The 22,581-nt window shown below is 35.3% G+C and overlaps 1 protein-coding gene across 7 annotated transcripts in view; it reads left to right on the top strand.

The window, feature by feature from the left end:
* The window catches only part of PPP3CB (protein phosphatase 3 catalytic subunit beta), a 53,452-nt gene that overhangs the window by 8,121 nt on the left and 22,750 nt on the right, over nt 1–22,581 (top strand). For all 7 annotated transcript variants that reach the window (XM_035021639.1, XM_035021631.1, XM_035021621.1 and 4 more), the window contains exons 2-9: nt 6,020–6,220; nt 6,891–7,015; nt 10,362–10,473; nt 12,568–12,713; nt 12,982–13,121; nt 13,226–13,303; nt 13,410–13,504; nt 16,483–16,608. In XM_035021639.1, the coding sequence (XP_034877530.1) occupies nt 6,020–6,220; nt 6,891–7,015; nt 10,362–10,473; nt 12,568–12,713; nt 12,982–13,121; nt 13,226–13,303; nt 13,410–13,504; nt 16,483–16,608 (1,023 nt within the window). The remainder of the gene's footprint in view (nt 1–6,019; nt 6,221–6,890; nt 7,016–10,361; nt 10,474–12,567; nt 12,714–12,981; nt 13,122–13,225; nt 13,304–13,409; nt 13,505–16,482; nt 16,609–22,581) is intronic.

Here is a 22,581-nt window from a genome sequence, read left to right as displayed (position 1 = left end):
CCTAAATTCTGGACATACTAAGTTTGAGGTATGTATGGAACATAGAAATACAGATACTTAATAGTTTACAAGGAATCTTGAGTTTAGGGGAGGGATCTAGACTAAGCAATCTATTTGAGGGTCCTCAAAATGTAGATTTTAGTTGAAACTGAGGTTATGGATGAGATCACTAGTTCAGAGGAGTGTGATAGGAGGGCCAAGGACAGAATCGTAGGACATACTGACATTTAGGATCAGGAAAAAGACTAGAAGTCCATGAAATAGACAAATCAGTTGTGACCAGAGAAGTACGAGAAAAACCAGGTGAGTGATTTCAAGAACCCAAGAGAGGAGAGAGTTACAGGTGGAGGAATAGAGCTGAAGCCAGATAAATATGGATTGAGGAAAATAGACAAAAAGTGAGAAAATGAAGATACCCATTGTAGATTTGAATAACCCTTTCAAAAAGCTTAGTTGTCAAAAAGGATATATATGGCAGAAACAGGGATGAGGAGTAAGGGAGAGTTACTTGTTTGGATTTTTAAGATCTTAAAGATGTGTAAGTATGTTCATATGCTCAAAGGAAAGACCCAGTGGAGAGGCATAGGAAACCATAGGACCATGGGAGGGGTGGGGAGGGTGATTTGAAGTTAAGAGGTTGGAGGAGTGGGATGCAGGACCCAAACAGAATGTTTAGTAAAGGACAAGAGGAATACCTCTTCCCTGAGATGGGGAGAAATTTAAAGATGCATACTGGTGTAGATGTGGATGGAGAGGAGCAAGAAAGTGAAGTTTGGTCTGAAGGCCTTGATTTTCTCTGAAATTGGATACAAAGTTGGTAACTGAGTAAGAGATAAAGTTGAATGAAGGGTTCAAGAAAGAGGGGACCATTTGAAATCTCCACTGAGGAGCATGGGAGAGAGAATGTTTAATAAGATTGCTGAGAAATGCATATGACTAAGTTGAAGACTGTGAATTTGTAGTAGCACTGGGCTGTTTTGATGACTTTATACTAAGCACCCAAGTTTAGAAGCCAACTCATCCACGAATTGCAGTTTTCCCTTATAGGTAGAATAGGACAAAAGGGCAAAACAATTTAGGATGTTGTTTAAAAAGTGGGTGGATGATGGAATACCTTTAAAATTGTAAGAAGCAAAGGTATCCAGAAGGGAGTTGATAAAGAGGGGCTGTCCAGTTTCCAGAAGGGGGTTGATAAGGAGGGGCTGTCCAGTTTCTTTTTCTTTTCTTTTTTAAGATTTTATTTATTTATTTGAGAGGGAGAGAGTGAGTGAGGGTAGGAGCAGAGGGAGAGGGATAAGCAGACTCTGCTGAGCTCGGAACCCAACATGGGGTTCAATTTCAGGACCCTAAGATTATGATCTGAGCTGAAATCAAGAGTCGCTTAACGGACTGAGCCACCCAGGCACCCCTCCAGTTTCTCAATAAATTGAAGAACAGATGGAGTAATGGGAGTGGAACTGGAAGGATAGGAGGTTTTAATCATGGAGTGAGAAATTGGGGTTCAGAATTTCAGAGGCAGAGCAGGAATTATGGCCAAGGCTGAGGAATTGAAGAACATCTCAGTTCTTAGGTTTTACATAGATAATCCCACATGGACATTGATAATGGGATTGAATGGAGAAGGCCTGCAAGCCAGGAACCGGGGTTGCATGTGAGAGATGACTAGAAGTTTAGTAGATGGCAGGGACAAGGATAAATTAGCTGGAAGGCATGAACCTCAAAGGAGAAGATATTTTTTTCTTCATTGGAGTGATGGAATTGGAAGTGGTAATGTGGAGCTGCACTAAGACCAAAGCCTTCTCTGGTGAGAGTAGTGGAGTGTGGAAAAATGTGCAGCCTCCATTTTGAAAAAAGTGTTTGAAAAGTGCTGTCCTTCAGGGTAACTAAGATTTAATTAAGCTAGAGAGATGATAGCATTACAGGAAGATCTGAAGAGGGTGTGTGTGTGTGTATTAGAGGGAGAGGGGTGAGTTAAACAATGTATAAGGGGAATTCAAAATGAAAAGGATTGAGAGGGAGGAGAACTGCCAGAGATAACATGGTATAAAAGAAATACAGAGAAAAATTCAGAAACATAGATGACAGGAGGGACTTTATTTGGATAGTTGCCAATAATGGTAATGATGAGAGGCCCAGGCTTCTGAACGATAACTTTATAGTAAAGTTGTTCGGTTGGCATAGGCTGCAGGCACTCCAGTCTGTGTTGGACACCTCATGGGGCTAATAATTTGTAGCCTTTGCTTAGAGTTAGGGAACATGTTTAGTTAATTTCTAGGATTCCTTACCCAGTAGTGGAAAAAGTAATATCTGTGCCCTTCCCCCATCCCTGATCAATATGTATCCCTGGTTTATTTTTCCAATTGCCTAAATTAAAACTTGCTTCAGACTTTTTTTTTTAGCCACTTTACATTAAATCTGGATGAAATTAACTTGTGAATGTTACTGATTACAGATATGTGCTTCATGCCAAAATTTGGGTTAAAGGAAATTTTCCAACAGAACAGTTTGGTCAAAATGAATACTACCAATCAAGTTTTCCAGTGTTGGAAACTTGGTGATTTGAGATTATTTTGTAGCTCTTTGGCTTATTCCAGCTAATCCTCCTTTTTAGCCACTTCAGTTATTGACCATTTACATTACATTTACATATATTTATGTTTTGCTTTTTCCCTATCACAAATATAAAAGAGTAGGAAAAATAGTCTGAAAATAAGGAGAGGGCGCCTGGGTGTCTCCGTTAAGTGTCTACCTTCCGCTCAGGTCATGATCCCAGGGTCATGGGATTGAATCTTGCATTGGGCTCCCTACTCAGCGGGGAGTCTTCTTCTCCCTCTGCCCCCCCCCCCCCCGTGTGCGCACACATGTGTTCTCTCTCTCTCTCTCTCTCGTGCGCTCGTGCACGCACACGCAAAAATAAATGAAATCTTAAAAAATGAAAATAAAAAAACAGGAAGAAAATCCTAGAAAAGCAGGAATAATTGTCTGAAGATGAATTAGAAATAAAAAGAAAAACCATTTAAAAGCCTGAAAATAGATGGGAATACTTTAAAATGCCTTAGGAATTGCAAAACAAAGTAGTAGTTGAGAATATTAATTTTTGATGAAAAAACTTTCAACTCTCTTGACCAGCAAGGTCAATAATTAACCCCCATTAGGCTAAATTCTGTTTGGTTGGCTTTCTTTTGCCTGGTCAGATCACCTGCCACAGCTCGTTTCTCCTACCTCCAAAGAGGACATGTCTTTTTCCTCTTATATCTTTCCGCATGCCTTTTCTTATGTACTGACATATTAAAATGTACTCTTTGGAAACTACATTTTCTACTTTCAGTGTTGTGTTGTTAGAAAAACACTGATCTTCTGTCATTTTCATCTGCTTTCATTTATAGTGGTATTTCTTCACCCTTCCACCTGTGTCCATTCCTTAAAATGTATCCCAGCTAGTCTTGAAATGTAAAAGCATGCCTTGGGGTGCCTGTCTGCCTTCGCCTGAGGTCATGATCTCAGGGCTCCCTGCTCAGTGGGGAGTCTGCTTCTCCCTCTCCTGCCCTCCCCCCCCCACCCCCGGCCACTGCTCGTGCTGTCTCTCTCAAATGGATAAATAAAATCTTAAAAAAAAAAAAAAAAGCAAGCCTTGGGGCACATGGGTGGCTCAGTTGTTAAGCATCTGCCTTCGGCTCAGGTCATGATCCCAGGGTCCTGGGATTGAGCCCCTCATCGGGCTCCCTGCTCTGCCAGAAGCCTGCTTCTCCCTCTCCCACTCCCCCTGCTTGTGTTCCCTCTCTCGCTGTGTCTCTCTCTGTCAAATAAATAAATAAAATCTTTAAAAAAAAAAGCAAGTCTTGAGTTGAAAAAGAAGTGGAAAAGCATAGGTCTGTAGATGACTTACCCATGAGCATGAAGGCAATGTATACTTTTTTTCAGATGAATAAAGACATTCTGGCAGTTGGTTAAAGAGGGGGCAGTACCTCAGTGTGAATTGCAGTGGAACATTCACAATATGCATGAAAACATGCAGTAACACGGGTGACTGATTGAGTTGAGGGGATGGGGAATGGTCTCCCAGTTGGGTTTTTAGGAAGTTGTGTATTGTGAATAGAATTCAGCCAGTAGTGGAATTATGTTCTTGATTGTTAAAAAGTGTACATAATCTTGAATGCAGCCTCTTAAACAGTATCTGTTTTCCTAAGTAGAGTGATAAAAAAAATTCTCTTGGCCTGATGAGAAAGATATCATTCCATCTTAATCTCAAAAGTTTGTATTTAAGAGATATTTAAACTTTTCATTTTTATAATGTCCCAAAGTAACTTGTGATTTATTTAGTAATCAGTTATTAAAATCTGTAGTTTTTAAACAGTTGGTTTACTGATGGGGCAAATTTGATTTGTTTAATCTTTAACTAGAGAAAAACATACTTTAACGGAGGTTTTTTTTTTTTTATTAGAATCTAGACAATATATTTGGGGGGACAAAATGTATTTTAATGCTTTGTTCTAAAAGTGAAAAGTAGTGGGAATTAATATGTTCTAATGAAGAGAAGATAAGGAAGTTCAAATTTTATTTTACTAAGTGTCAAGGAAAGCAAGAGGGATTGGCGATTTCAAAGCCTTTTAGAATTGGTTGACATCCTTCTGCCTTAGTTCTCATCTCACTTCTAAAGTATTGAGTTCTTCCTAATTTGTTTTCCTGGTAAAATAGAACATGGTTATTTATTATTCTTTCTCAGGTCATTGATCTAATTCTAACCCAGGCTCCTGTTTTTAGTTTTTTTGTTTAAGTTGAAATGTGAAGAATCAGTTGGTCCTATACATTTCCAGGCTTCTATATAATAATTGATCATTACAATGATGATTCTGAAACATCAAAAAATACTATATACTGTGTGCCTGAATATAAAGTGAGTTTTTTCTAAAACAATTTTTATTTCATAAAAGAGCTGCCTTAATTTGAGTCTATATATAGACTCTTATTATAAATTTCTCTATTGCTTTCTTTATTTTGAAAAACAAAGTACTGTTTGGTAAAGAGCCTAAAACTACTTCAAACTGATTTTGAACGTTGTCAGAGAAAAAGGAATCTAATTTTAACAGATATATAGTAATTTTTTCTATGTATATGACCTCAAAATTGTGCTAGATACTATTGAAAATAGGCCTTACAGTTTTCTATTCCATTTAACAAATATCAGTTTTAAAGAGTACAGTTGGTAATTAATATATATTGGAACTGTGGCTTAGGATAAATTTGCAATGATAGCATTTTATGTATATTCAAAAAGTGCTGTATCAAACAACTTAAATGGAAGTGAAGATGATCTGCCTTTGAAAAGAGTGTTAGATGACTCAGAAATGGCTCCAGTGATAAGGAATACACTGATGTCAAAGATGTGCATAAAGATTTTGAATGAAAGTGTTTTGTGAAACATGGGAGGTAGGAGAAAAAGCAGTATTTCAAAATTATCATGATTTATTAATGCTTTTTAAATGTATATGTGCATTTAAATTAATTTAAATTGTTTAAGTATTTGACTGTTTTATCTATATCTCTAAAAGTTTCTTTTCAAGTTGGCCAGAAAACATCGCATTTAACTTTCTTAGAAACATGGTAGTTCACCTTATCTTTGGGATTTCTTTCTATTCAGGCTTATGTGGTAATAAGTTTACATTTATTGTACTCCATTAAGGTGAAGAGTGTATAATATGATTTGCAAGTTCTGCCAAAAAATGTTATGGCTTAAAGAAAACTTTAGTTATCCTGAAAGAGCTTTTAATTTTTGAGGTAGTTCATTTCTCTAATAATTTTCAACAAAGAACATGTTATTATATATAGATTAATAAAAGTATAATTTGATTACTCTTTTTAGAAAACCCTTTAAAAATATTAACACCTCTATCCAATAAATAAAGAAGAAATAAAAACTCCAGCTTTTCAGGTTTTACTCTTATTTACCTAGATCCATTGATTAGTTTTTATGTTACAGTATTAATAGCGATTTATTTTTTATTAATTAAAAAAATTGCAGCTGTACCTTTTCCCCCAACACATCGCTTGACATCTGAAGAAGTATTTGATATGGATGGGATACCCAGGGTTGATGTTCTGAAGAACCACTTAGTAAAAGAAGGTCGGGTAGATGAAGAAATTGCACTTAGAATTATCAATGAGGGTGCTGCCATCCTTCGGAGAGAGAAAACCATGATAGAAGTAGAGGCTCCAATTACAGGTACACTTGTTTATGTTTTGGATATTATTTTTTTAATTATACCATTAGTTGCTTGGATTTAAGGCTGCTTATTCTTCAATCTATGGTATACTAAAATAATATTACAGGGACATTATCTTGAATTTATTTTTTGTAATTTTGGGGGGGTTTGCCTATTTTCAGTGAATAAACATGATCTTAAGTAACCTGAGTGCAGAAGTTGGTCTAATACACTTTTGTGAAGGTTTCATCAGTTGTGTTGGCCATAATTCAATTTGATTCAACAAATTCTTATTTACTTTGCTTTCAATTATTAGGGGCAAATACCTCAGTGTCAACATAGCAGTCAGTAGAAGGTATTGCATTAGGATGGAGATTTTACTGCCACCATTATAATTTTTGTAATCCTAAGACCTATGCTTGGCTTCCTAAAGAGGAGCTTTATAAATTTAGGTGAAAATTTTGTCACTGACTACAAATTTCATTATTTTTGTTATATCTTGTTTTAGATCTTGAGCACATGTGAACACTTGGGTACACATCATCCCTATTACGACTCTTCACAGATTCTAACGTCGTCCCAAGACCTTTCTTGATAGAATTTACATTATTATGTAAAAGAAATTAGAATTTAAGTAAAATTTGTTATTTCAGAGGTTTTTTTTCATATCTAATAATCTTCTTGTTTCAGTGTGTGGTGACATCCATGGCCAATTTTTTGATCTGATGAAACTTTTTGAAGTAGGAGGATCACCTGCTAATACACGATACCTTTTTCTTGGTGATTATGTGGACAGAGGTTATTTTAGTATAGAGGTAATAATCATATACTATCATTTGATTTGCTTTTAAGTGTTAACCATAGATGATTTCCATTAATTCCTAGTAAAATAAGTTCCTTAAAGTACCTATATTGGGTTCTTTTTAATACCTCTGCTATTCTGAAGTTTTTAGGTAAAACTACTACTTATTCTCTTCTGCCTTTCAAACTATTTTATTTTCTTTGTATTACTCTGTTTATGCAATTATAATTGCCATTTTTCCCAGTGGAAATTATATGTAAACTGAGGGTTCTTTATTGTCCTTTATCTAGTGGCCCTAAGGAGCTAGTGCTATTTATCTCTCTTGCCCCTAAAGGCATTACCCCATGTGAAAAAAAGATTAATTGAATTTTCTCTGATTACATAAAACATACTGTAATGCTTTTATGGCTTAAACCCTACTGCTTCTATCCACCTTCTGTAGCTATTAAGACCCAAGTCTTTGTGTGTTGTGAAAGTATTCATTTCTTTTAAAAAAACTTAAGAGGCATTAAAATGACCTGTTGATCATTACTTAACAGCACATGGTTCTTTTTGCTCCTTTTATTTCTCTAATAATATAAATAAAATAAGGTAAATATAGAACTATTTGCATTTTCTAATAATATGCATTTCTCTTTTTTTCAATGAAAATGTGGCCATATTATAATGTTGTTCTATAACTTGCTTTTTTTCATATATCCCTATACTGTGATGTCCTTCCAGGTCAGTATATATAAATTTATAGCATTTTTAATAGCCACATTGTATTCTATTGAATAAACAAACCACAGTTAATTATTGTTAGACACTTAAGGTGTTCTTAATTTTTTGGCATTACAATGATGCTTCAGTGAGTAAGGTTATTTATACATCTTTGCATACTTGCTAAATTATTTCTGTGGGGCAGATTCTTGGAGGTAAAATTGCTGGATAAAAGCTCTACGAATAGATACATATGTTGAGTATTTACTATGTTCCAAGCATATTCTAAGCACTTAACACACATTGATTAATTAAATCTTCACAACATTATGAGGTAAGTACTGTTATTTTATCCATTTTATAGATGAGGAAACTGAGGCTTGGAGAAGTTAAATAGCTTCCCCAAAGACACATTTTTAGTAAGCAGTGCAGCCGGTCTTATTCTAAGCCTGTACTCTTTTTTTTTTTTTTTAAGATTTATTTTTATTTTTAGAGAGAGAGCAAACAAGGGGGAGGGCAGAGGGAAAGGGAGAGAGAGGATCTCCAGCAGACTCCGCACTGAGCATGGAGCCTGATGGGGGGTTTCATCTCATGACCCTGAGATCATGACCTGAGCTGAAATCAGGAGTCAGTCACTTAACCGACTGAGCCATCCAGGTACCTCCTTAGCCTGTACTCTTAACCACCTTTCCCAGTAGATAATTGAATCTTTACTTGGTGAATTTCCAGCTGGTTCCTGTTATTTATATCCCCTTCTCCAGTATTTTTAACCTCCTTTCTCAGGTATGCTAGGATTCATAGTGAGGAAAGGAGTTCAGGGCTCTGTGCACTTAAAATTCCCTAAGGAATTTTGTTACCTCTGCGTTGTTCTTCCTTTATTCATAGTTTCATCATTACTCACCTCAAACTTTCCTCAAAGCTTCAAGGAAACCAGAATAATGGACCTTCTTAACAAAAAAGATAGGGGGCTTTGACAAAAACAATAAAATGAACAATTTTAGGAAGCTTATTGGTAACTAAGCATATTGGTGTGTATGTCCTTGGAGTGTTTTGTGGCTGACTCTTTTAATATCTTTTTTTTTTAAAGATCTTATTTATTTATTTGACAGAGAGAGACACAGCGAGAGAGGGGACACAAGCAGGGGGAGTGGGAGAGGGAGAAACAGGCTTCCTGCCCAGCAGGGAGCCTAATGCGGGGCTTGATCCTAGGACCCTGGGATCATGACCTGAGCCAGACGCTTAATGACTGAGCCACCTAGGCACCCCATGGCTGACTCTTTTAATAGATTTTATTGTTACAAAAGGAAAATAATAAAGAATCAAAATAAGCAAAAAAGAGAGGCAGAGTTTAATAAGTATTTCCCTGACTTAATTTCTTTTTTTCCTTATGAATAAAATGAAGGTGTGAATAGTTACACATTTTAATATATCTTAACTTGTTAAAAATAAAGTTTGTTTTCTTTTTGTATATAATTCTATAAACCAAGCTAATTTTCATATGAAGTATCTTTCCTTTTTTTTTTTTTAAGATTTTATTTCTTTATTGAGAGAGAGAGCACAGGCACGAGTAGGGGGAGGGGCAGAGACAGAGAATCCTGAGCAGAGTCCATGCTGGGCGTGGAGTCCAACTTGGGGCTCATCGATCCCATGACCCTGAGATCTCGACCTGAGCTGAAATCAAGAGTCAGACACTTAACTGACTGAGCCACCCAGGTGCCCCGATTTCCTTTTTTTTTAACCAAATAAGTAAAATGTGAGTTTCTTATGTTAAATCTATTTAGAGGGGTACCTGGCTGGCTCAGTTGGTAGAGCATGTGATTCTTGATCTTGGGGTTGTAGGTTTGAGCCCCATGTTGGGTATAGAGATTGCTTAAAAATAAATCTTAAAAAAAATAATATAAATCTATTTAGAGAAAAGCATCTGCTACACTGTTTGCTTTAATATTCTTCTGATTTAAAAAATTATACTTTCTTTGAATCAGTTTAGGTAATAAGCACCTACCTCATGTACGGCAACGAGCATAACCAACAAAATAAACGTAAAACATCCTATTGCCTTCATAAGGCAGTGTGGCATAATGCTTAAGATCAGAGGATCAGAATCCTGTCTCCATTACTTAAAAGTTCTGTGATTTCAGACAAGTTACTTGAACTCTTTGCTTCAGTTCCCTTGTTTGTAAAATAGAGATAATATTACATACTTCATAGGGTTGTTTGAGGAATAAACAAGGAGTATTAAAAACATGGCACTTGATACATTGTAAGTACTCAATAAATGGTCCATGCTATTATTTTTGACATTATTTTATTTATTGATATACCTAAGAAGGGCACCAATCTGCTAATTGTTTTTATAGCAAACAATCTGTAAATATAAAGTAATTAAATAAATTGTTTGACTCATTCATTCAACAAATATTTATTACTTTTCTGCTGTTTGCTAGGTACTTTTCTAGGAGTGGAGGATGAGAAGTGACTAAGATGACAAAGTCCCTGATTTCATGGAGCTTATATTTTAGTAAAGGACAAAGAGAAAAAGGTAGTAAAGAGTAATAGAGATTGTAAGGACAATAGGGTTAGAGAAAAGGAGCAAATATGAAACAACTTAGTGAAATAAAAATAAAAGATAAATTCATTCAAAATGTTTTCTTTTGCAGTGTGTCTTATATTTATGGGTCCTGAAGATTCTGTACCCAAGCACATTATTTCTTCTGAGAGGCAATCATGAATGCAGACACCTTACTGAATATTTTACCTTTAAGCAGGAATGTGAGTACTTTCATGAGAAATATTTTCATTTCCTCAGTATTCTTGTGCGGTGATATGGATAGTAAGACTTTACAGTGTAACATATAAGAACAGATTTTGTGTCCAAACATATAAAGCTTTGAGGATTATTGTCAAGAGTTCTCTAGTGTTTAATGGTGTTTTATTGAGACGTTTTCATTTCAGTGTTTCCTATTGAGCTTGATTCTATAGATATATTTAGAAATGGTTTTGAATTTTTCATATAGCTTTAATGTTTAAGTGATTTTTTTTTTCTAACAGGAAGAATAAAAACCAAAAGGGAAAAAATTGTTGTTGCATTGGAGATTTTTGTCCCCCAATATTGAAGCTCTCCCATGAAGATTCTTAAATTATTCATCCTGTCATCATTGCAGATTGTTTCAAACATTATATTAATGAAATGAAATTCTTAACATACAATGTTTACCCCGTTTCTCTCTTAAATTATTGTGGCAATGGCAATCTAATAACCAGAAGCCACAATATTATATAGAGCAGTATTTGACCTTTTTTCACACCTCTTAACTATGTGCTTATTAAGTTAATATTCATAACTATATTAAGTCTTAGAGTTAAGTTCTAAAAATAGAAATAACTTCAGAATTATGGAGACCCAAACATGATCCAGTAAAGATCGTATTACTAGAGACTTCCAGTAAAAGGAGAAAAATATAGTGGTGAGTAATGGCAGAGGGCACAAAGGCCTATAACTTCAAGGATCAGGTGGGTAACCTAAATGAATAGGTTATGAATAGTAACATAATAAAAAATAAAATAATAAAATAGTAAAAAATAAAGTAATAAATGAATAAAAGATGTGGCCTGGAAAGTGCATACTTGACCTAAAGGCAATCAATTTAAATTTTTTATTAAACCACAGTGCTGGAAAACAGGTCTGTTAGCAGACTACCAGTTTAGAACCTCTGGTTGCTGGATATAGATTTTCTCATATTTGTGGGGTTTTTTAAGATTTTATTTATTTATTTGAGAGAGAGTGCAAGAGAGAGAACAGGAGCAGGGGGGAGGGGCAGAAGGAGAGGGAGACGCAACATTCATGCCGAGCAGGGACCCTGATGTGGGACTGGATCCCAGGGTGACCTGAGCCAAAGGCAGACACTTAATGAACTGAGCCACCCAGGTGCCCCAGATTTTCTCATATTTGAATGTTAAAATATTAAAAAGGGGAAAAGGAACTAAGCACTTTTTTTCTTTAGATAATTAATAAAACAAACTACTCACCAAAATTGCAGCAAAAATGTAAAATAGCCAGGAATTTTAAAGATACAAAGGAGCAAAGGGATGTGTATGATAATCTCCTTAAAAGTAAATGACAGTTGGATTTGGTGGAGTTTTGTCTCTCTTGTGTTAGTTTGGCTTCATGCTTCACTGTCCATTTTAAGCATTCATTGTAGACCAGAGGAACCCCTCTGTTCTTCCAGTATATGAATAAGATATCTTCTTTTCTTTTTTTTTTAATTGGGTGGACTTTGAGTTTTGTTGTGATGATGTAGTAGTCTTGTCTGTAACAACAAAGTAGTCACTGACTCTTAGAATAAAATAAAGTATTAAAACAGCTTTAAGTATAGCTCTAATTTAGCTTTACTTGGCCTATAAAGGTAAAGGGTTGAGCTGTTTTTAGAGATTTGACTTACTTACTTTAAGTAATATTTTATGATCTGCTACATACCCAAAGTAAATTTAGAGACAGCAAATATTTTGTCTTCATAAGACCAATAAGACTGCCTAGTTTATTGATTCTAATGGGGCAAGATGCTTGCCTTTTTAAAAAAAAATATATACAGTAAAATTCACTCTTTGTTTAGTTCTGAATTTTGACAAATGCATAGAACTGCCAACCACCACAGTCATGATACAGAAAAGTTTCATCATCCCATAAATTCCTTCTTGCTGCCTTTTTATAATCACCCCCATACCCTGTCAACCCCTGGCTACCACTTGGCTGTTTTCTGTGTCTATAGTTTTCTTGCCTTGGTTTTAATAGTCAATTTATGTATCTGTCTGTTTTCAAAATGATAAATTAGTAATGTGATTATCAATTATTTTTTCTTTTTCTAGGTAAAATTAAATATTCAGAAAGAGTCTATGAAGCTTGTATGGAAGCTTTTGATAGTCTGCCTCTTGCTGCACTTTTAAATCAACAATTTCTTTGTGTTCATGGTGGACTTTCACCAGAAATACACACACTGGATGATATTAGGAGAGTGAGTATATATTGTAGTTCCAAGGTTGATTCCTATTTATAGTACTTTGTTGGGTAGAGAGTAGAAGCTTCAAACTTCTCTTTACTGCCAAGATTAGGTAATGGTAAAAATTAATATACTGATACTTTAAGGAAATATCTTCTAACCATTCAGAACAATGTAGTATGGACAGTATTCAAAGTTGGTACCACTTTCCTGTGTCCATTCTATTCTCACTTTTTGACAAGTTATTTCTGTTCTTTGTTTCTTTCTTTTCTTTCTTTCACAGTTAGATAGATTCAAAGAGCCACCTGCATTTGGACCAATGTGTGACTTGCTATGGTCCGATCCTTCTGAAGATTTTGGAAATGAAAAATCACAGGAACATTTTAGTCACAATACTGTTCGAGGATGTTCTTATTTTTATAAGTAAGGAAAAATATCCAAGATTAAACACATTTTAGTTGTTAAAATAGCATATGTTTCATATAGAAAACCATTATTTTACTTAATTTACTTTTTTCCCCCCACAGCTATCCAGCAGTGTGTGAATTTTTGCAAAACAATAATTTGTTATCGATTATTAGAGCTCATGAAGCTCAAGATGCAGGGTAAGAATTCTGTTTCCCTGACCCAAATTAACACCTTATGTACAAATCAAACTTAGTAACTCATGATTGATGCTTTACGATGCATATTAAGCTATTTGTTTTACAGCTATAGAATGTACAGAAAAAGTCAAACTACAGGGTTCCCTTCATTAATAACAATTTTTTCGGCACCTAATTACTTAGATGTCTACAATAATAAAGGTAAGATGTTGTTGATAAAAAAAAATTGTTAAACAACTTAGCATTTTAATTGACTTATTTTTTTTGAAAATAATAGAAAAGAGGCATTGTTTGAAACTGTAATTATCCAAATCTCATTATAAAAAAGCGTAAGATATAAGGGAGGGGAGAGAACAAGAAATAAAAATCCAAAATGTGAAACTTAAATCATATGTAACCATTCTACAACTTGGCACTCATAGAAGCTACCTTACTAAAAAATGTTCTGAATTAAGTCAAGAAGCCAAACGTGATTTTCTCAAACTCCCCTTTCTTAAATCTTTCCCTTTATAATCAAGAGAATGTTTTTTTGTTTGCATAAAGCTGCTGCTGCTGCTTTGACCATTTCGTATATTGGCACTGTATAGTTAATTTTGTTTATCATGTTTCTTGTTTTTTGTTCACTGATCTAGGTTCTCATTCCCTTTCTTCTTCCGTACTTTTACCTCTACAGTCTTATCATTGCCCCCTGAAGATTAATAGTTGAACCTTCTTTGATCAATTCACTCTTACCTCCTTTCAGGGATATATTCCTCCCTTTCTTTTCTTTTTACTATTCTTTCTTCCTTTTTTCTTACGTCTTTTTTCTTTACTTGCTGTTCCACCAGCTTCCATTCCCTTTCCTTCTGTCCAGATTTGATCTGTTTATAATAATTTGGTTTCATTTAACTTTGAACATAGCTTATTGACAGGTAATGCCAAAGGATCTTAATCTAGTTAAGTGTGTGCCAAGGAAATTGAAGATGAGCTTGGGTATGTTTACGTAGCACACATTTTCAGAAGAGGAAATTAAGAAGCCATCTCCTATTCTGTCTTGATATGTCTGGAATTCAGTTGACTATGCCACAGTTTCCAGGGTCACTGGAGCAGATGTGCCAGGAGGAAAGAACAGAAGGTTAAAGACTTTTAAAAGTATTAGAGAGATAATGAGGTCATTGCTAAATATGGGTCATGGAGTTCAAAAGAGGAACAGAAGAGTTGTTTTTTTTTTTATTATTTGAGATGATGGTTAAAAGACTAAAACGTTTGCCTGAGATCAAATGGTAGCATGCTAAATAACTTTGATACAGAATATGTTACAAAAACTTAATACTATATTAATTACCAAAAAAACCATACCTTGACTGAGTTGCTCATCTTCAGAAGCTAGTATCAGTGCAGCCTTTAAGGATTATGCCAATGCTAAAATATTCTTTTAAATTATAGTTTGGTTTATAAATTTCAGAACTTGTAGAGAAGTTACCTAATGATGTGTGGCTTCATTTTTTAGGAGAATATATCTAAGTTTTGACTCTATTCTTAAGAACAGAATAGAGTGCTACATTTAACTTTCTACCAGTGCTCTAATACCTCACCTGTGACCTCCCCTTGTCAGTATTACAGGACCTAGTGTTCAGTGCTCAGTCGATTGTCTTATTGGTTGTCCTCTGTTTGATTTAGGGGTTTTAAGGGATCACTTTTCTGAGTATTCAGAAAAGAAACTCAAACCATTGAATCTGTCTTGTCAAAATCAAATGTCTCTCAGTAGTGATTAGTCTGTACATAGTGTTAATGATTTGAGTGCTTACATGGTATGGATATGTTTGTAATGTTTCATTTCATCTCTAAGGCAATTTTCTAGATTCTCTCTTTTGTTTTAAAGCTGAAAACTTGGTATCATTCCTTAATTTCTTTTTTTTTTTTTAAAGATTTTATTTATTTTTTTATTTGAGAGAGAGAGAATGAGAGACAGAGAGCATGAGAGGGAGGAGGGTCAGAGGGAGAAGCAGACTCCCTGCCGAGCAGGGAGCCCGATGCGGGACTCGATCCTGGGACTCCAGGATCATGACCTGAGCCGAAGGCAGTCGCTCAACCAACTGAGCCACCCAGGCGCCCCATTCCTTAATTTCTGAGGCCAAATTTAAAATACTTTTATTCCATAAGGGAAACAAGCATATTACTTGTGACTTTGTATAAGCCAGAATCCCAAGTCTTGGAATTTAGTATCTGCATTTTCGTGCTTCATTAAAATGGAAAAAAAATAACCACATAATTATTATAATATCTACAGAGCATTTTATACTTTTATATACCTTCATGTGAAATATATTCTCTGATCGTAAAACAAACTTCTGAGGTAGTTAGGGTGGACATATTAGTTCTATTTTATAAATGAGAAACAGATTAGTTAAATAATTTACCAAGCATTGCAGAGCTAGTATGTGCTGGAGCTTAGACTGGAATCTAGTCCATCTAACCCACTATTCTATAAAATAATATAACCAGTGGCTGAAATCTGTGTAGTTAATTTATTATTCCTTTTAATGTTTTGAAACATTAGAAAGATACCTGAAATTGAGATGAGTCTGTTACCTTTGGGTTATTTGGTTATAATATTTTCTTTTTGGTATTTTAATGGAATTTTTTCTAAATGAAATAAAATATTTCTTTGTTGTAGTTTCATTTGATTTCCCATAATAAATGAAATAAATACATTCAGACAGTCATAAAGAACTGCTTTTTCTCTGGGTTTGTTTTGTTTTTTGCTTCATTACCATCAGCTATCCTTTTCAGGTTGCCTGTAACGAAAAAGATCCTCTTAAATTCCTTCAACTTGTATGAACTTTTAAACCTAGAAAATTGCTCGTTGCCATTCTGTGTTTCCTCTAATAACTGAGTTTTCATAATTTTGGATATAGTAAAAGTGCATGTTCGTCATTGAATTATAAAGTAAAACATTCTAGAAATCTGGAAATTTCATTAATAATAAGTATAGATCTGACGATGCTCTACATAAAAGTGTGTTAAAAACAAAAATGTGTTATTACTAAAAATTTGTTCCTATCTCCCTCTACTAGTCCTCATTCAGCTCACACCTTGATTCCCCACTCCTTTCAAACAGTGTTTTTTTGCTTTTATGTGTTTTAAAGTTTTGGAGCTAAAGACAAATTGTTACATTCACATTCAAACTTATCTTACAGCTGCTGTATTAAAGTATGAAAATAATGTGATGAATATTCGACAATTTAACTGTTCTCCACATCCTTACTGGTTGCCCAATTTTATGGATGTCTTCACATGGTCTTTACCATTTGTTGGAGAAAAAGGTATGATTCTTTTTTTTTTTTTAATGTTTTATTACTGTCACATTTACTCCAGTTTATTATCGGAGGCACATACTTGTTAAAGGAAACTGAAGTTTAGTTTCACTATGGGTTCAGCTCTACTTGTGTCAGTGGGTGTGGATACGAGAGCCTCAAAGATATTTCAGTTAGCTGTTTATAGCCCCCATGTGAGGGTGTCTGGGGGACTGGGAGAAGACTTATAAATAGCCTGATGTTGTCTTCAGCTGTTGGGTTTTCTTTCTGTTTTTCTTTAGCTTAAATCTTTTATGAAGGAATGGAGGGATAGCTTTGCTTTGGAATGGACACTTTTGCACTTTTTAACGCCACTTTTGGGGGATGTCAAAGTAATTTATGAGAGAATTTAATAGCCCTAGTTTTGGGCAATGTTAGTCATAGCGGTTCTATACTCTGAGAGAAATGATAAAGAGAAGTTCAGGTTCAAACCTAATATTTCTTCTCCTATATTAAAAACATGTATACAAATTTAGTGGTAATGCTTTCTGATAATTTCCAATAATAACATATTAGTATATACTTAATAGGCTTTTTAAGAGAACATAAATGCTATTTAAGAAATCTCAGTTTTTTTCCTAGTTGTATAGGGTTCTTAGGATTTCCTTACTTCATCACATTCTTCTTTTCCATTTTAGTGTTAATTTTTCCACAAGGCAATGCCTCAGTTTCCATATGTGGAAAATAAGAATATGAGAATACAGACATGATTGTAAAACATTTTGTTCTATATTTCTCTCTATTTTTTCTCGCCTCTTCCGTGTTACAAAATGTTCCTTTCTGTTGGGGATATGTTATTTCTGCCAACGCAATTTTGGGTTCTAAAATACAGAGTTAATACTTAAACTGTGTATGTTAAACAGATTTTTTGAAGATTGCCTTTGGTCTTCATCAGTTACTCAGTAGGTCAACATTAAGCTAATATGGAGATAGAATTACCCACTAGCATTTGAGAAGGGGGCCAGTAAAGGGCTTAGGTGCAAGGGATGCCTTACACTTATAACCTTCTATCTTTGGTATATGAGAAATAGTTCAATCATAACATCATTGGGCTAAAGGGAATTTAAGAATTCATCTTGCTCATTCTCCTGCCTTCAGGCTAGACTGCAACTCAACTATTTTAATATAATATAAGTGGGGTGGGGGTGGAAAGAAAGGGGGACGATAAGGAGGAAAATGGACAATTTTTAGATTCTAATTTGATTCTCAATAAGGAAATATTTCAGTATTACTGGTCTAAATATTTGTGCTATGAGTGTTTAAACAAGGAAAGAAATAGAGATAATAGCTTTTCTCAACTAATGCCCCTATCAAAAACCAGGACATCATAGAATTTTAGAACTAATAGTGAACTTAATAATCATGTAGTCTGGCTCTTTATGAGAGATGATAAAATTTAATCTAGTTTCTGTGGATCTCTCATAAGTGAAGATGGAGAATCAGTAGGTTTCTATCTGTTCCTACATTTGAAGTCTGCTACTAAGTAATCTTTTGTTCTTTTTTTGCCATTCTAAATCATAAGATGAGGAAGTATTCAAACCTTTTGACCAGTTTTGTTTTTTTCCTGTGGATCTTCTCCAAATTATTCATGTCTTTCTAAAAATGTGAAGCTCAGATTTGAACATTATACGCAAATAGAAAGAATCCTAACCAGTGTTGAGCACAGTAAGATTTTTTCAAACTCTTTGCATATTTTTTCCATTTTAATACCTGTTAGCTGTTTATATAGCCTAACTACTTGATTCTAATGAAAATTTTCTTTTGTTGTGAATAGCAGCAAATGTCATCATCTCATCTGTTCCACTTTGAAAAAGCCAGTTTGACTCAGATCTAGTCTCTGAGAAGCAACTAACTTAAGCCAGAGGCTTCCTTAGAGGCTGATTTAATCCTAAAGTTAGATGAAATCTGTGGTTTTTAACCTTTTAGGGGCTTTGCTTTTTTTAAAGATTTATTTATTTATTTGAGAGAAAGAGTGCGCTCGAGGGTGCACATGCGCGAGTTCGGGGAGGGGCAGAGGGAGAGAATCCTCAAGCAGACTGCTCAGTGTGGAGCCTGTTGTGGGGCTGGCTCTCATAACCCTGAGATCATGACCTGAGCTGAAATCAAGAGTTGGGTGCTTAACTTAACTGACTGAGCCACCTAGGCACCCCTGGGCCTTTTTATTTCTTAAAAAAAAAATCCTGTGTTGGAAAATTTCCAAAATATACGAAGGCAGAGTGAATAATATGATGAATTGCTATGTACCAGTTACTCAGCTTCAACAGTTACCAAATTATGGCCAATGTTGTGTCATTTATATCTCCATCCACTACTCCCCACCCAAAACTTTTAATTATTTTGGGTCATATTTCAGCTATTTCTTTTGTAGCTGTTAATATTTTAGAATGAATCTCTAAAAGGTAAGGACTCTTATTATTAAAGTAACTACACAAAAACTTTTATTAATTCGTAACACATACCCTTTTGAGAATCTGATGAAAGCTATGGACTTTTGCCCCATAAAATTTCATGTACAAATATATGTACATTTGTACATAAGCGTAACATTTTCACAATGCTTGTAGATCTGAAGTGATTTGGTAACCCCCCTCAGGTTTACTGGCCCCAATTTAAGAACTCTGTTCTAGAGGGTCCGATATAGTGTGATCTTCCATAGAAGGTCATACGTGTAAGATTTATTCATTTAGTAGATTTTTTTTTTTTGGAAAGTCTGTTTTATTCAAGTTACTAAGGATACAAAAACACTAGTAAGATATAGGTCTTTGCAGATTAATAGAGGACTTAAGATACATAAATAATGATAACAAAATGTAATATTAGGTAAGTACTCCTAGAGAAACATAGTTTTATAGGAATTGAGAATAGGGGTAGATTATATTTGTCAGAGGGATCAAAGTAGCATTTGAACCAAAGCTTGAAGAATGGTGGAATTGGAATTGTGCTGGTAGATACGGGCAAGGGAATTCTAGGTAAGAGAACTTACTAAACCTGGGTCAGAAAGCAAGACAGTGTAAGACCATTAACAAATGTTGAGGGGTTCAGATTGATTTACAGTTAAGATGTATGAAGGACAGTAGTAGAAAAAGAATGAAAAGTTAAGTTAGGGCTAGATCATGAGGATCTTGATCACCATGCAAAGAATTTGGAACTTTGATAAATGGTGGGAATCCACTGAAACAGAATATGACCATGATAGTCATAGAAAAATTGATGAAATGGACTAGAAGAAAGACTAGAAATTGGGAGACCTGTTATGAAGCTCCATCAGGAGTCAAGTGGAAATATAATGAAGGCCTGGTAGCATTAGAAACAAGATTGCATGGGGGCGCCTGGGTGGCTCAGTTGGTTAAGCGACTGCCTTCGGCTCAGGTCATGATCCTGGAGTCCCTGGATCGAGTCCCACATCGGGCTCCCTGCTCGGCGGGGAGTCTGCTTCTCCCTCTGACCCTCCCCCCTCTCATGTGCTCTCTCTCATTCTCTCTCTCTCAAATAAATAAAATCTTTAAAAAAAAAAAAACAAGATTGCATGTTGCAGGGGAGGGAATGGTTGAAGATGACGTGGATATTTTGAGTCTGGTGACGATATTGCCATTAACACTCTCTCATGAAAACCTGTTATTTTAGCAACCCCTCACTCCAGTTGTAGCTGCTCTTGATCTTCATTGGGATTGCTTGGCCTTTGACCATGTCATTTTCTTATTAGTCAGATCCCTCCTCGCCTCTCTTCTTAACACACCTTCAAACTCCTTTCTCTCTTTTTTTTTCTACTTCATTTATTTTATAAATTTTAGCCCCAGTAAGTGCAACCATCCATTTTCTCCATTCTCATAGCCAGGGTGTAGAGAACTGCTAGAGATATTTATACAGCCTTTGATTGGCTGGGCTCTCAATAGTACCCAAAAATTCTTTGTGTCACTAGTCTTCTTCCTTTTCTCTTAGGATATATTCTCAATTTAATTTTTTTTCTCTTAAACATTCTTTTTGTAGCCACTTCCCTCACTCTCAGAGGAAACATATACCGCTAGTGGGAGCTTTCTCTGTTTACCGTTCCCCTGCTTTATAAACTGCACTCATCTTGAATTCTTGTCTTGTTGAGGAGGTGACCCTTCCATCCAAGGCTTCTAACTTGACTCTGGATTCCACTGTGCTTCTACTTTTTCAGGAAACTTGCTTCATCTGTTAGATCTTCTGTATCTTCAAACTCTACTAAGTTCTTTTATAAATTGTTCAAATCCATCTGATCTTTATTTTAAAGATAAATAACATTTCGCCCATTTGTTATCTTTCCTTGGCTGCTGCTATGCTATTACTCTCTTGCCTTTCCTTCAGAGGATGAAAAGTACTATATGCTTAAAAGCTACTGTTTATTATTCATAAATGACTTCTGGTAGCTTTGAAGATAAACCTTAACTGTCACACAATGTCTTTGGACCTTTCCCTACTTTCTCTTCAGCCTCATTTCTTTCCTTCTTATCTTAGTCTCTGTGTTCTTTTTTTTTTTTTTAAGATTTTATTTATTTATTTGACAGAGAGAGACACAGTGAGAGAAGGAACACAAGCAGGGGGAGTGGGAGAGGGAGAAGCAGGCTCCCCACTGAGCAGGGAGCCCGATGCGGGGCTGGATCCCAGGACCCTGGGATCATGACCTGAGCCGAAGGCAGACGCTTAATGACTGAGCCACCCAGGCGCCCCTAGTCTCTGTGTTCTAACCATAACACAGCATAACTGATCCCTTGAATATGTTATGCTCAATTAAGTTTCATGCCTTCATATTTTGTCTTTATTTTTTCATAACAGTTTTACTGAGATATAATTTACATCCCATATAATTAACCTCTTTAAATCCTACAATTCAGTGGTTTTTAGTATGTTTGTGGAATTGTGCAATGATCATTACAGTCATTTTTGAAACATTTTCATTATCCTCCCCAAGAAACCCTCTGTCCATTAGCAGTCACTCCCCGTTTCCTCCTGTCTCTCCTTGCTGGCCATAGGCAACCATTAATCTATTTTCTACCTCCATAGATTTGCCTAATCTGGATGTTTCATATAATTGGAATCATATAATTTGTGATCTTTTGTGACTAGCATCTTTCTATAATGTTTTCAAGGTTTATCCATGTTGTAGCATGAACTAGTACTTCATTCCTTTTTGCGACCAAATAATATTCTATTGTATGGATATACCACTTTTAAAAAAAATTTTATTTTGGGTACGGAGGGTAAAGAAAAGCTTATTTCAATTCAATTATAGTTAATATACAGTGTTACATTAGTTTAAGATGTACGATGTAGTGATTCAGCAATTTCATGTAGTATTCAGTACTTTTCAGGATACGTGTACTCTTAATCCCCTTCACCTATTTTACCCATCCCCCCAGCCACCTTCTGTCTGGTAACCATTAGTTTGTTTTCTATAGTTAAGAGTCTGTGTTTTGGGGTGCCTTGGTGGCTCAGTCGGTTGAGCATCTGCCTTCGGCTCAGGTCGTGATCCCAGGGTCCTGGGATCGATCCCGGCGTCGGGCTCCCTGCTCAGTGGGGAGCCTGCTTCTCCCTCTCTCTCTCTCTGTCAAATAATAAAATCTTAAAAAAAAAAAAAAAGCCTGTGTTTTGGTTTTTCTCTCTCTTTTTTTTTCCTTTGTTCATTTGTTTTGTTTCTTAAACTCCACATATGGGTGAGATCATATATTATTTTTCTTTCTCTGGCTTATTTCCCTTAGCATTATAGTCTCTGGATTCATCCATGTTGTTGCAAATGGCAAGATGTCATTCTTTTTTAATGACTGAAGAATATTCCATTGTACATATATGTGTGTGCGTATGTGTGTTTGTGTGTGTATTTGACTTATTTTCCACTCATCTGTTGAGGGACACTTGGGCTGCTTCCATAATTTGGCTGTTTGTAAATAATGTTGCTATAAATGTAGGGGTGCATGTATCCCT

Source organism: Mirounga leonina, unplaced genomic scaffold (assembly GCF_011800145.1).
Source record: "Mirounga leonina isolate KUSES-001 unplaced genomic scaffold, KU_Mleo_1.0 Mir_114, whole genome shotgun sequence".
Classification (NCBI taxonomy): domain Eukaryota; kingdom Metazoa; phylum Chordata; class Mammalia; order Carnivora; family Phocidae; genus Mirounga; species Mirounga leonina.
This window is presented reverse-complemented; position numbering and strand designations above follow the sequence as displayed.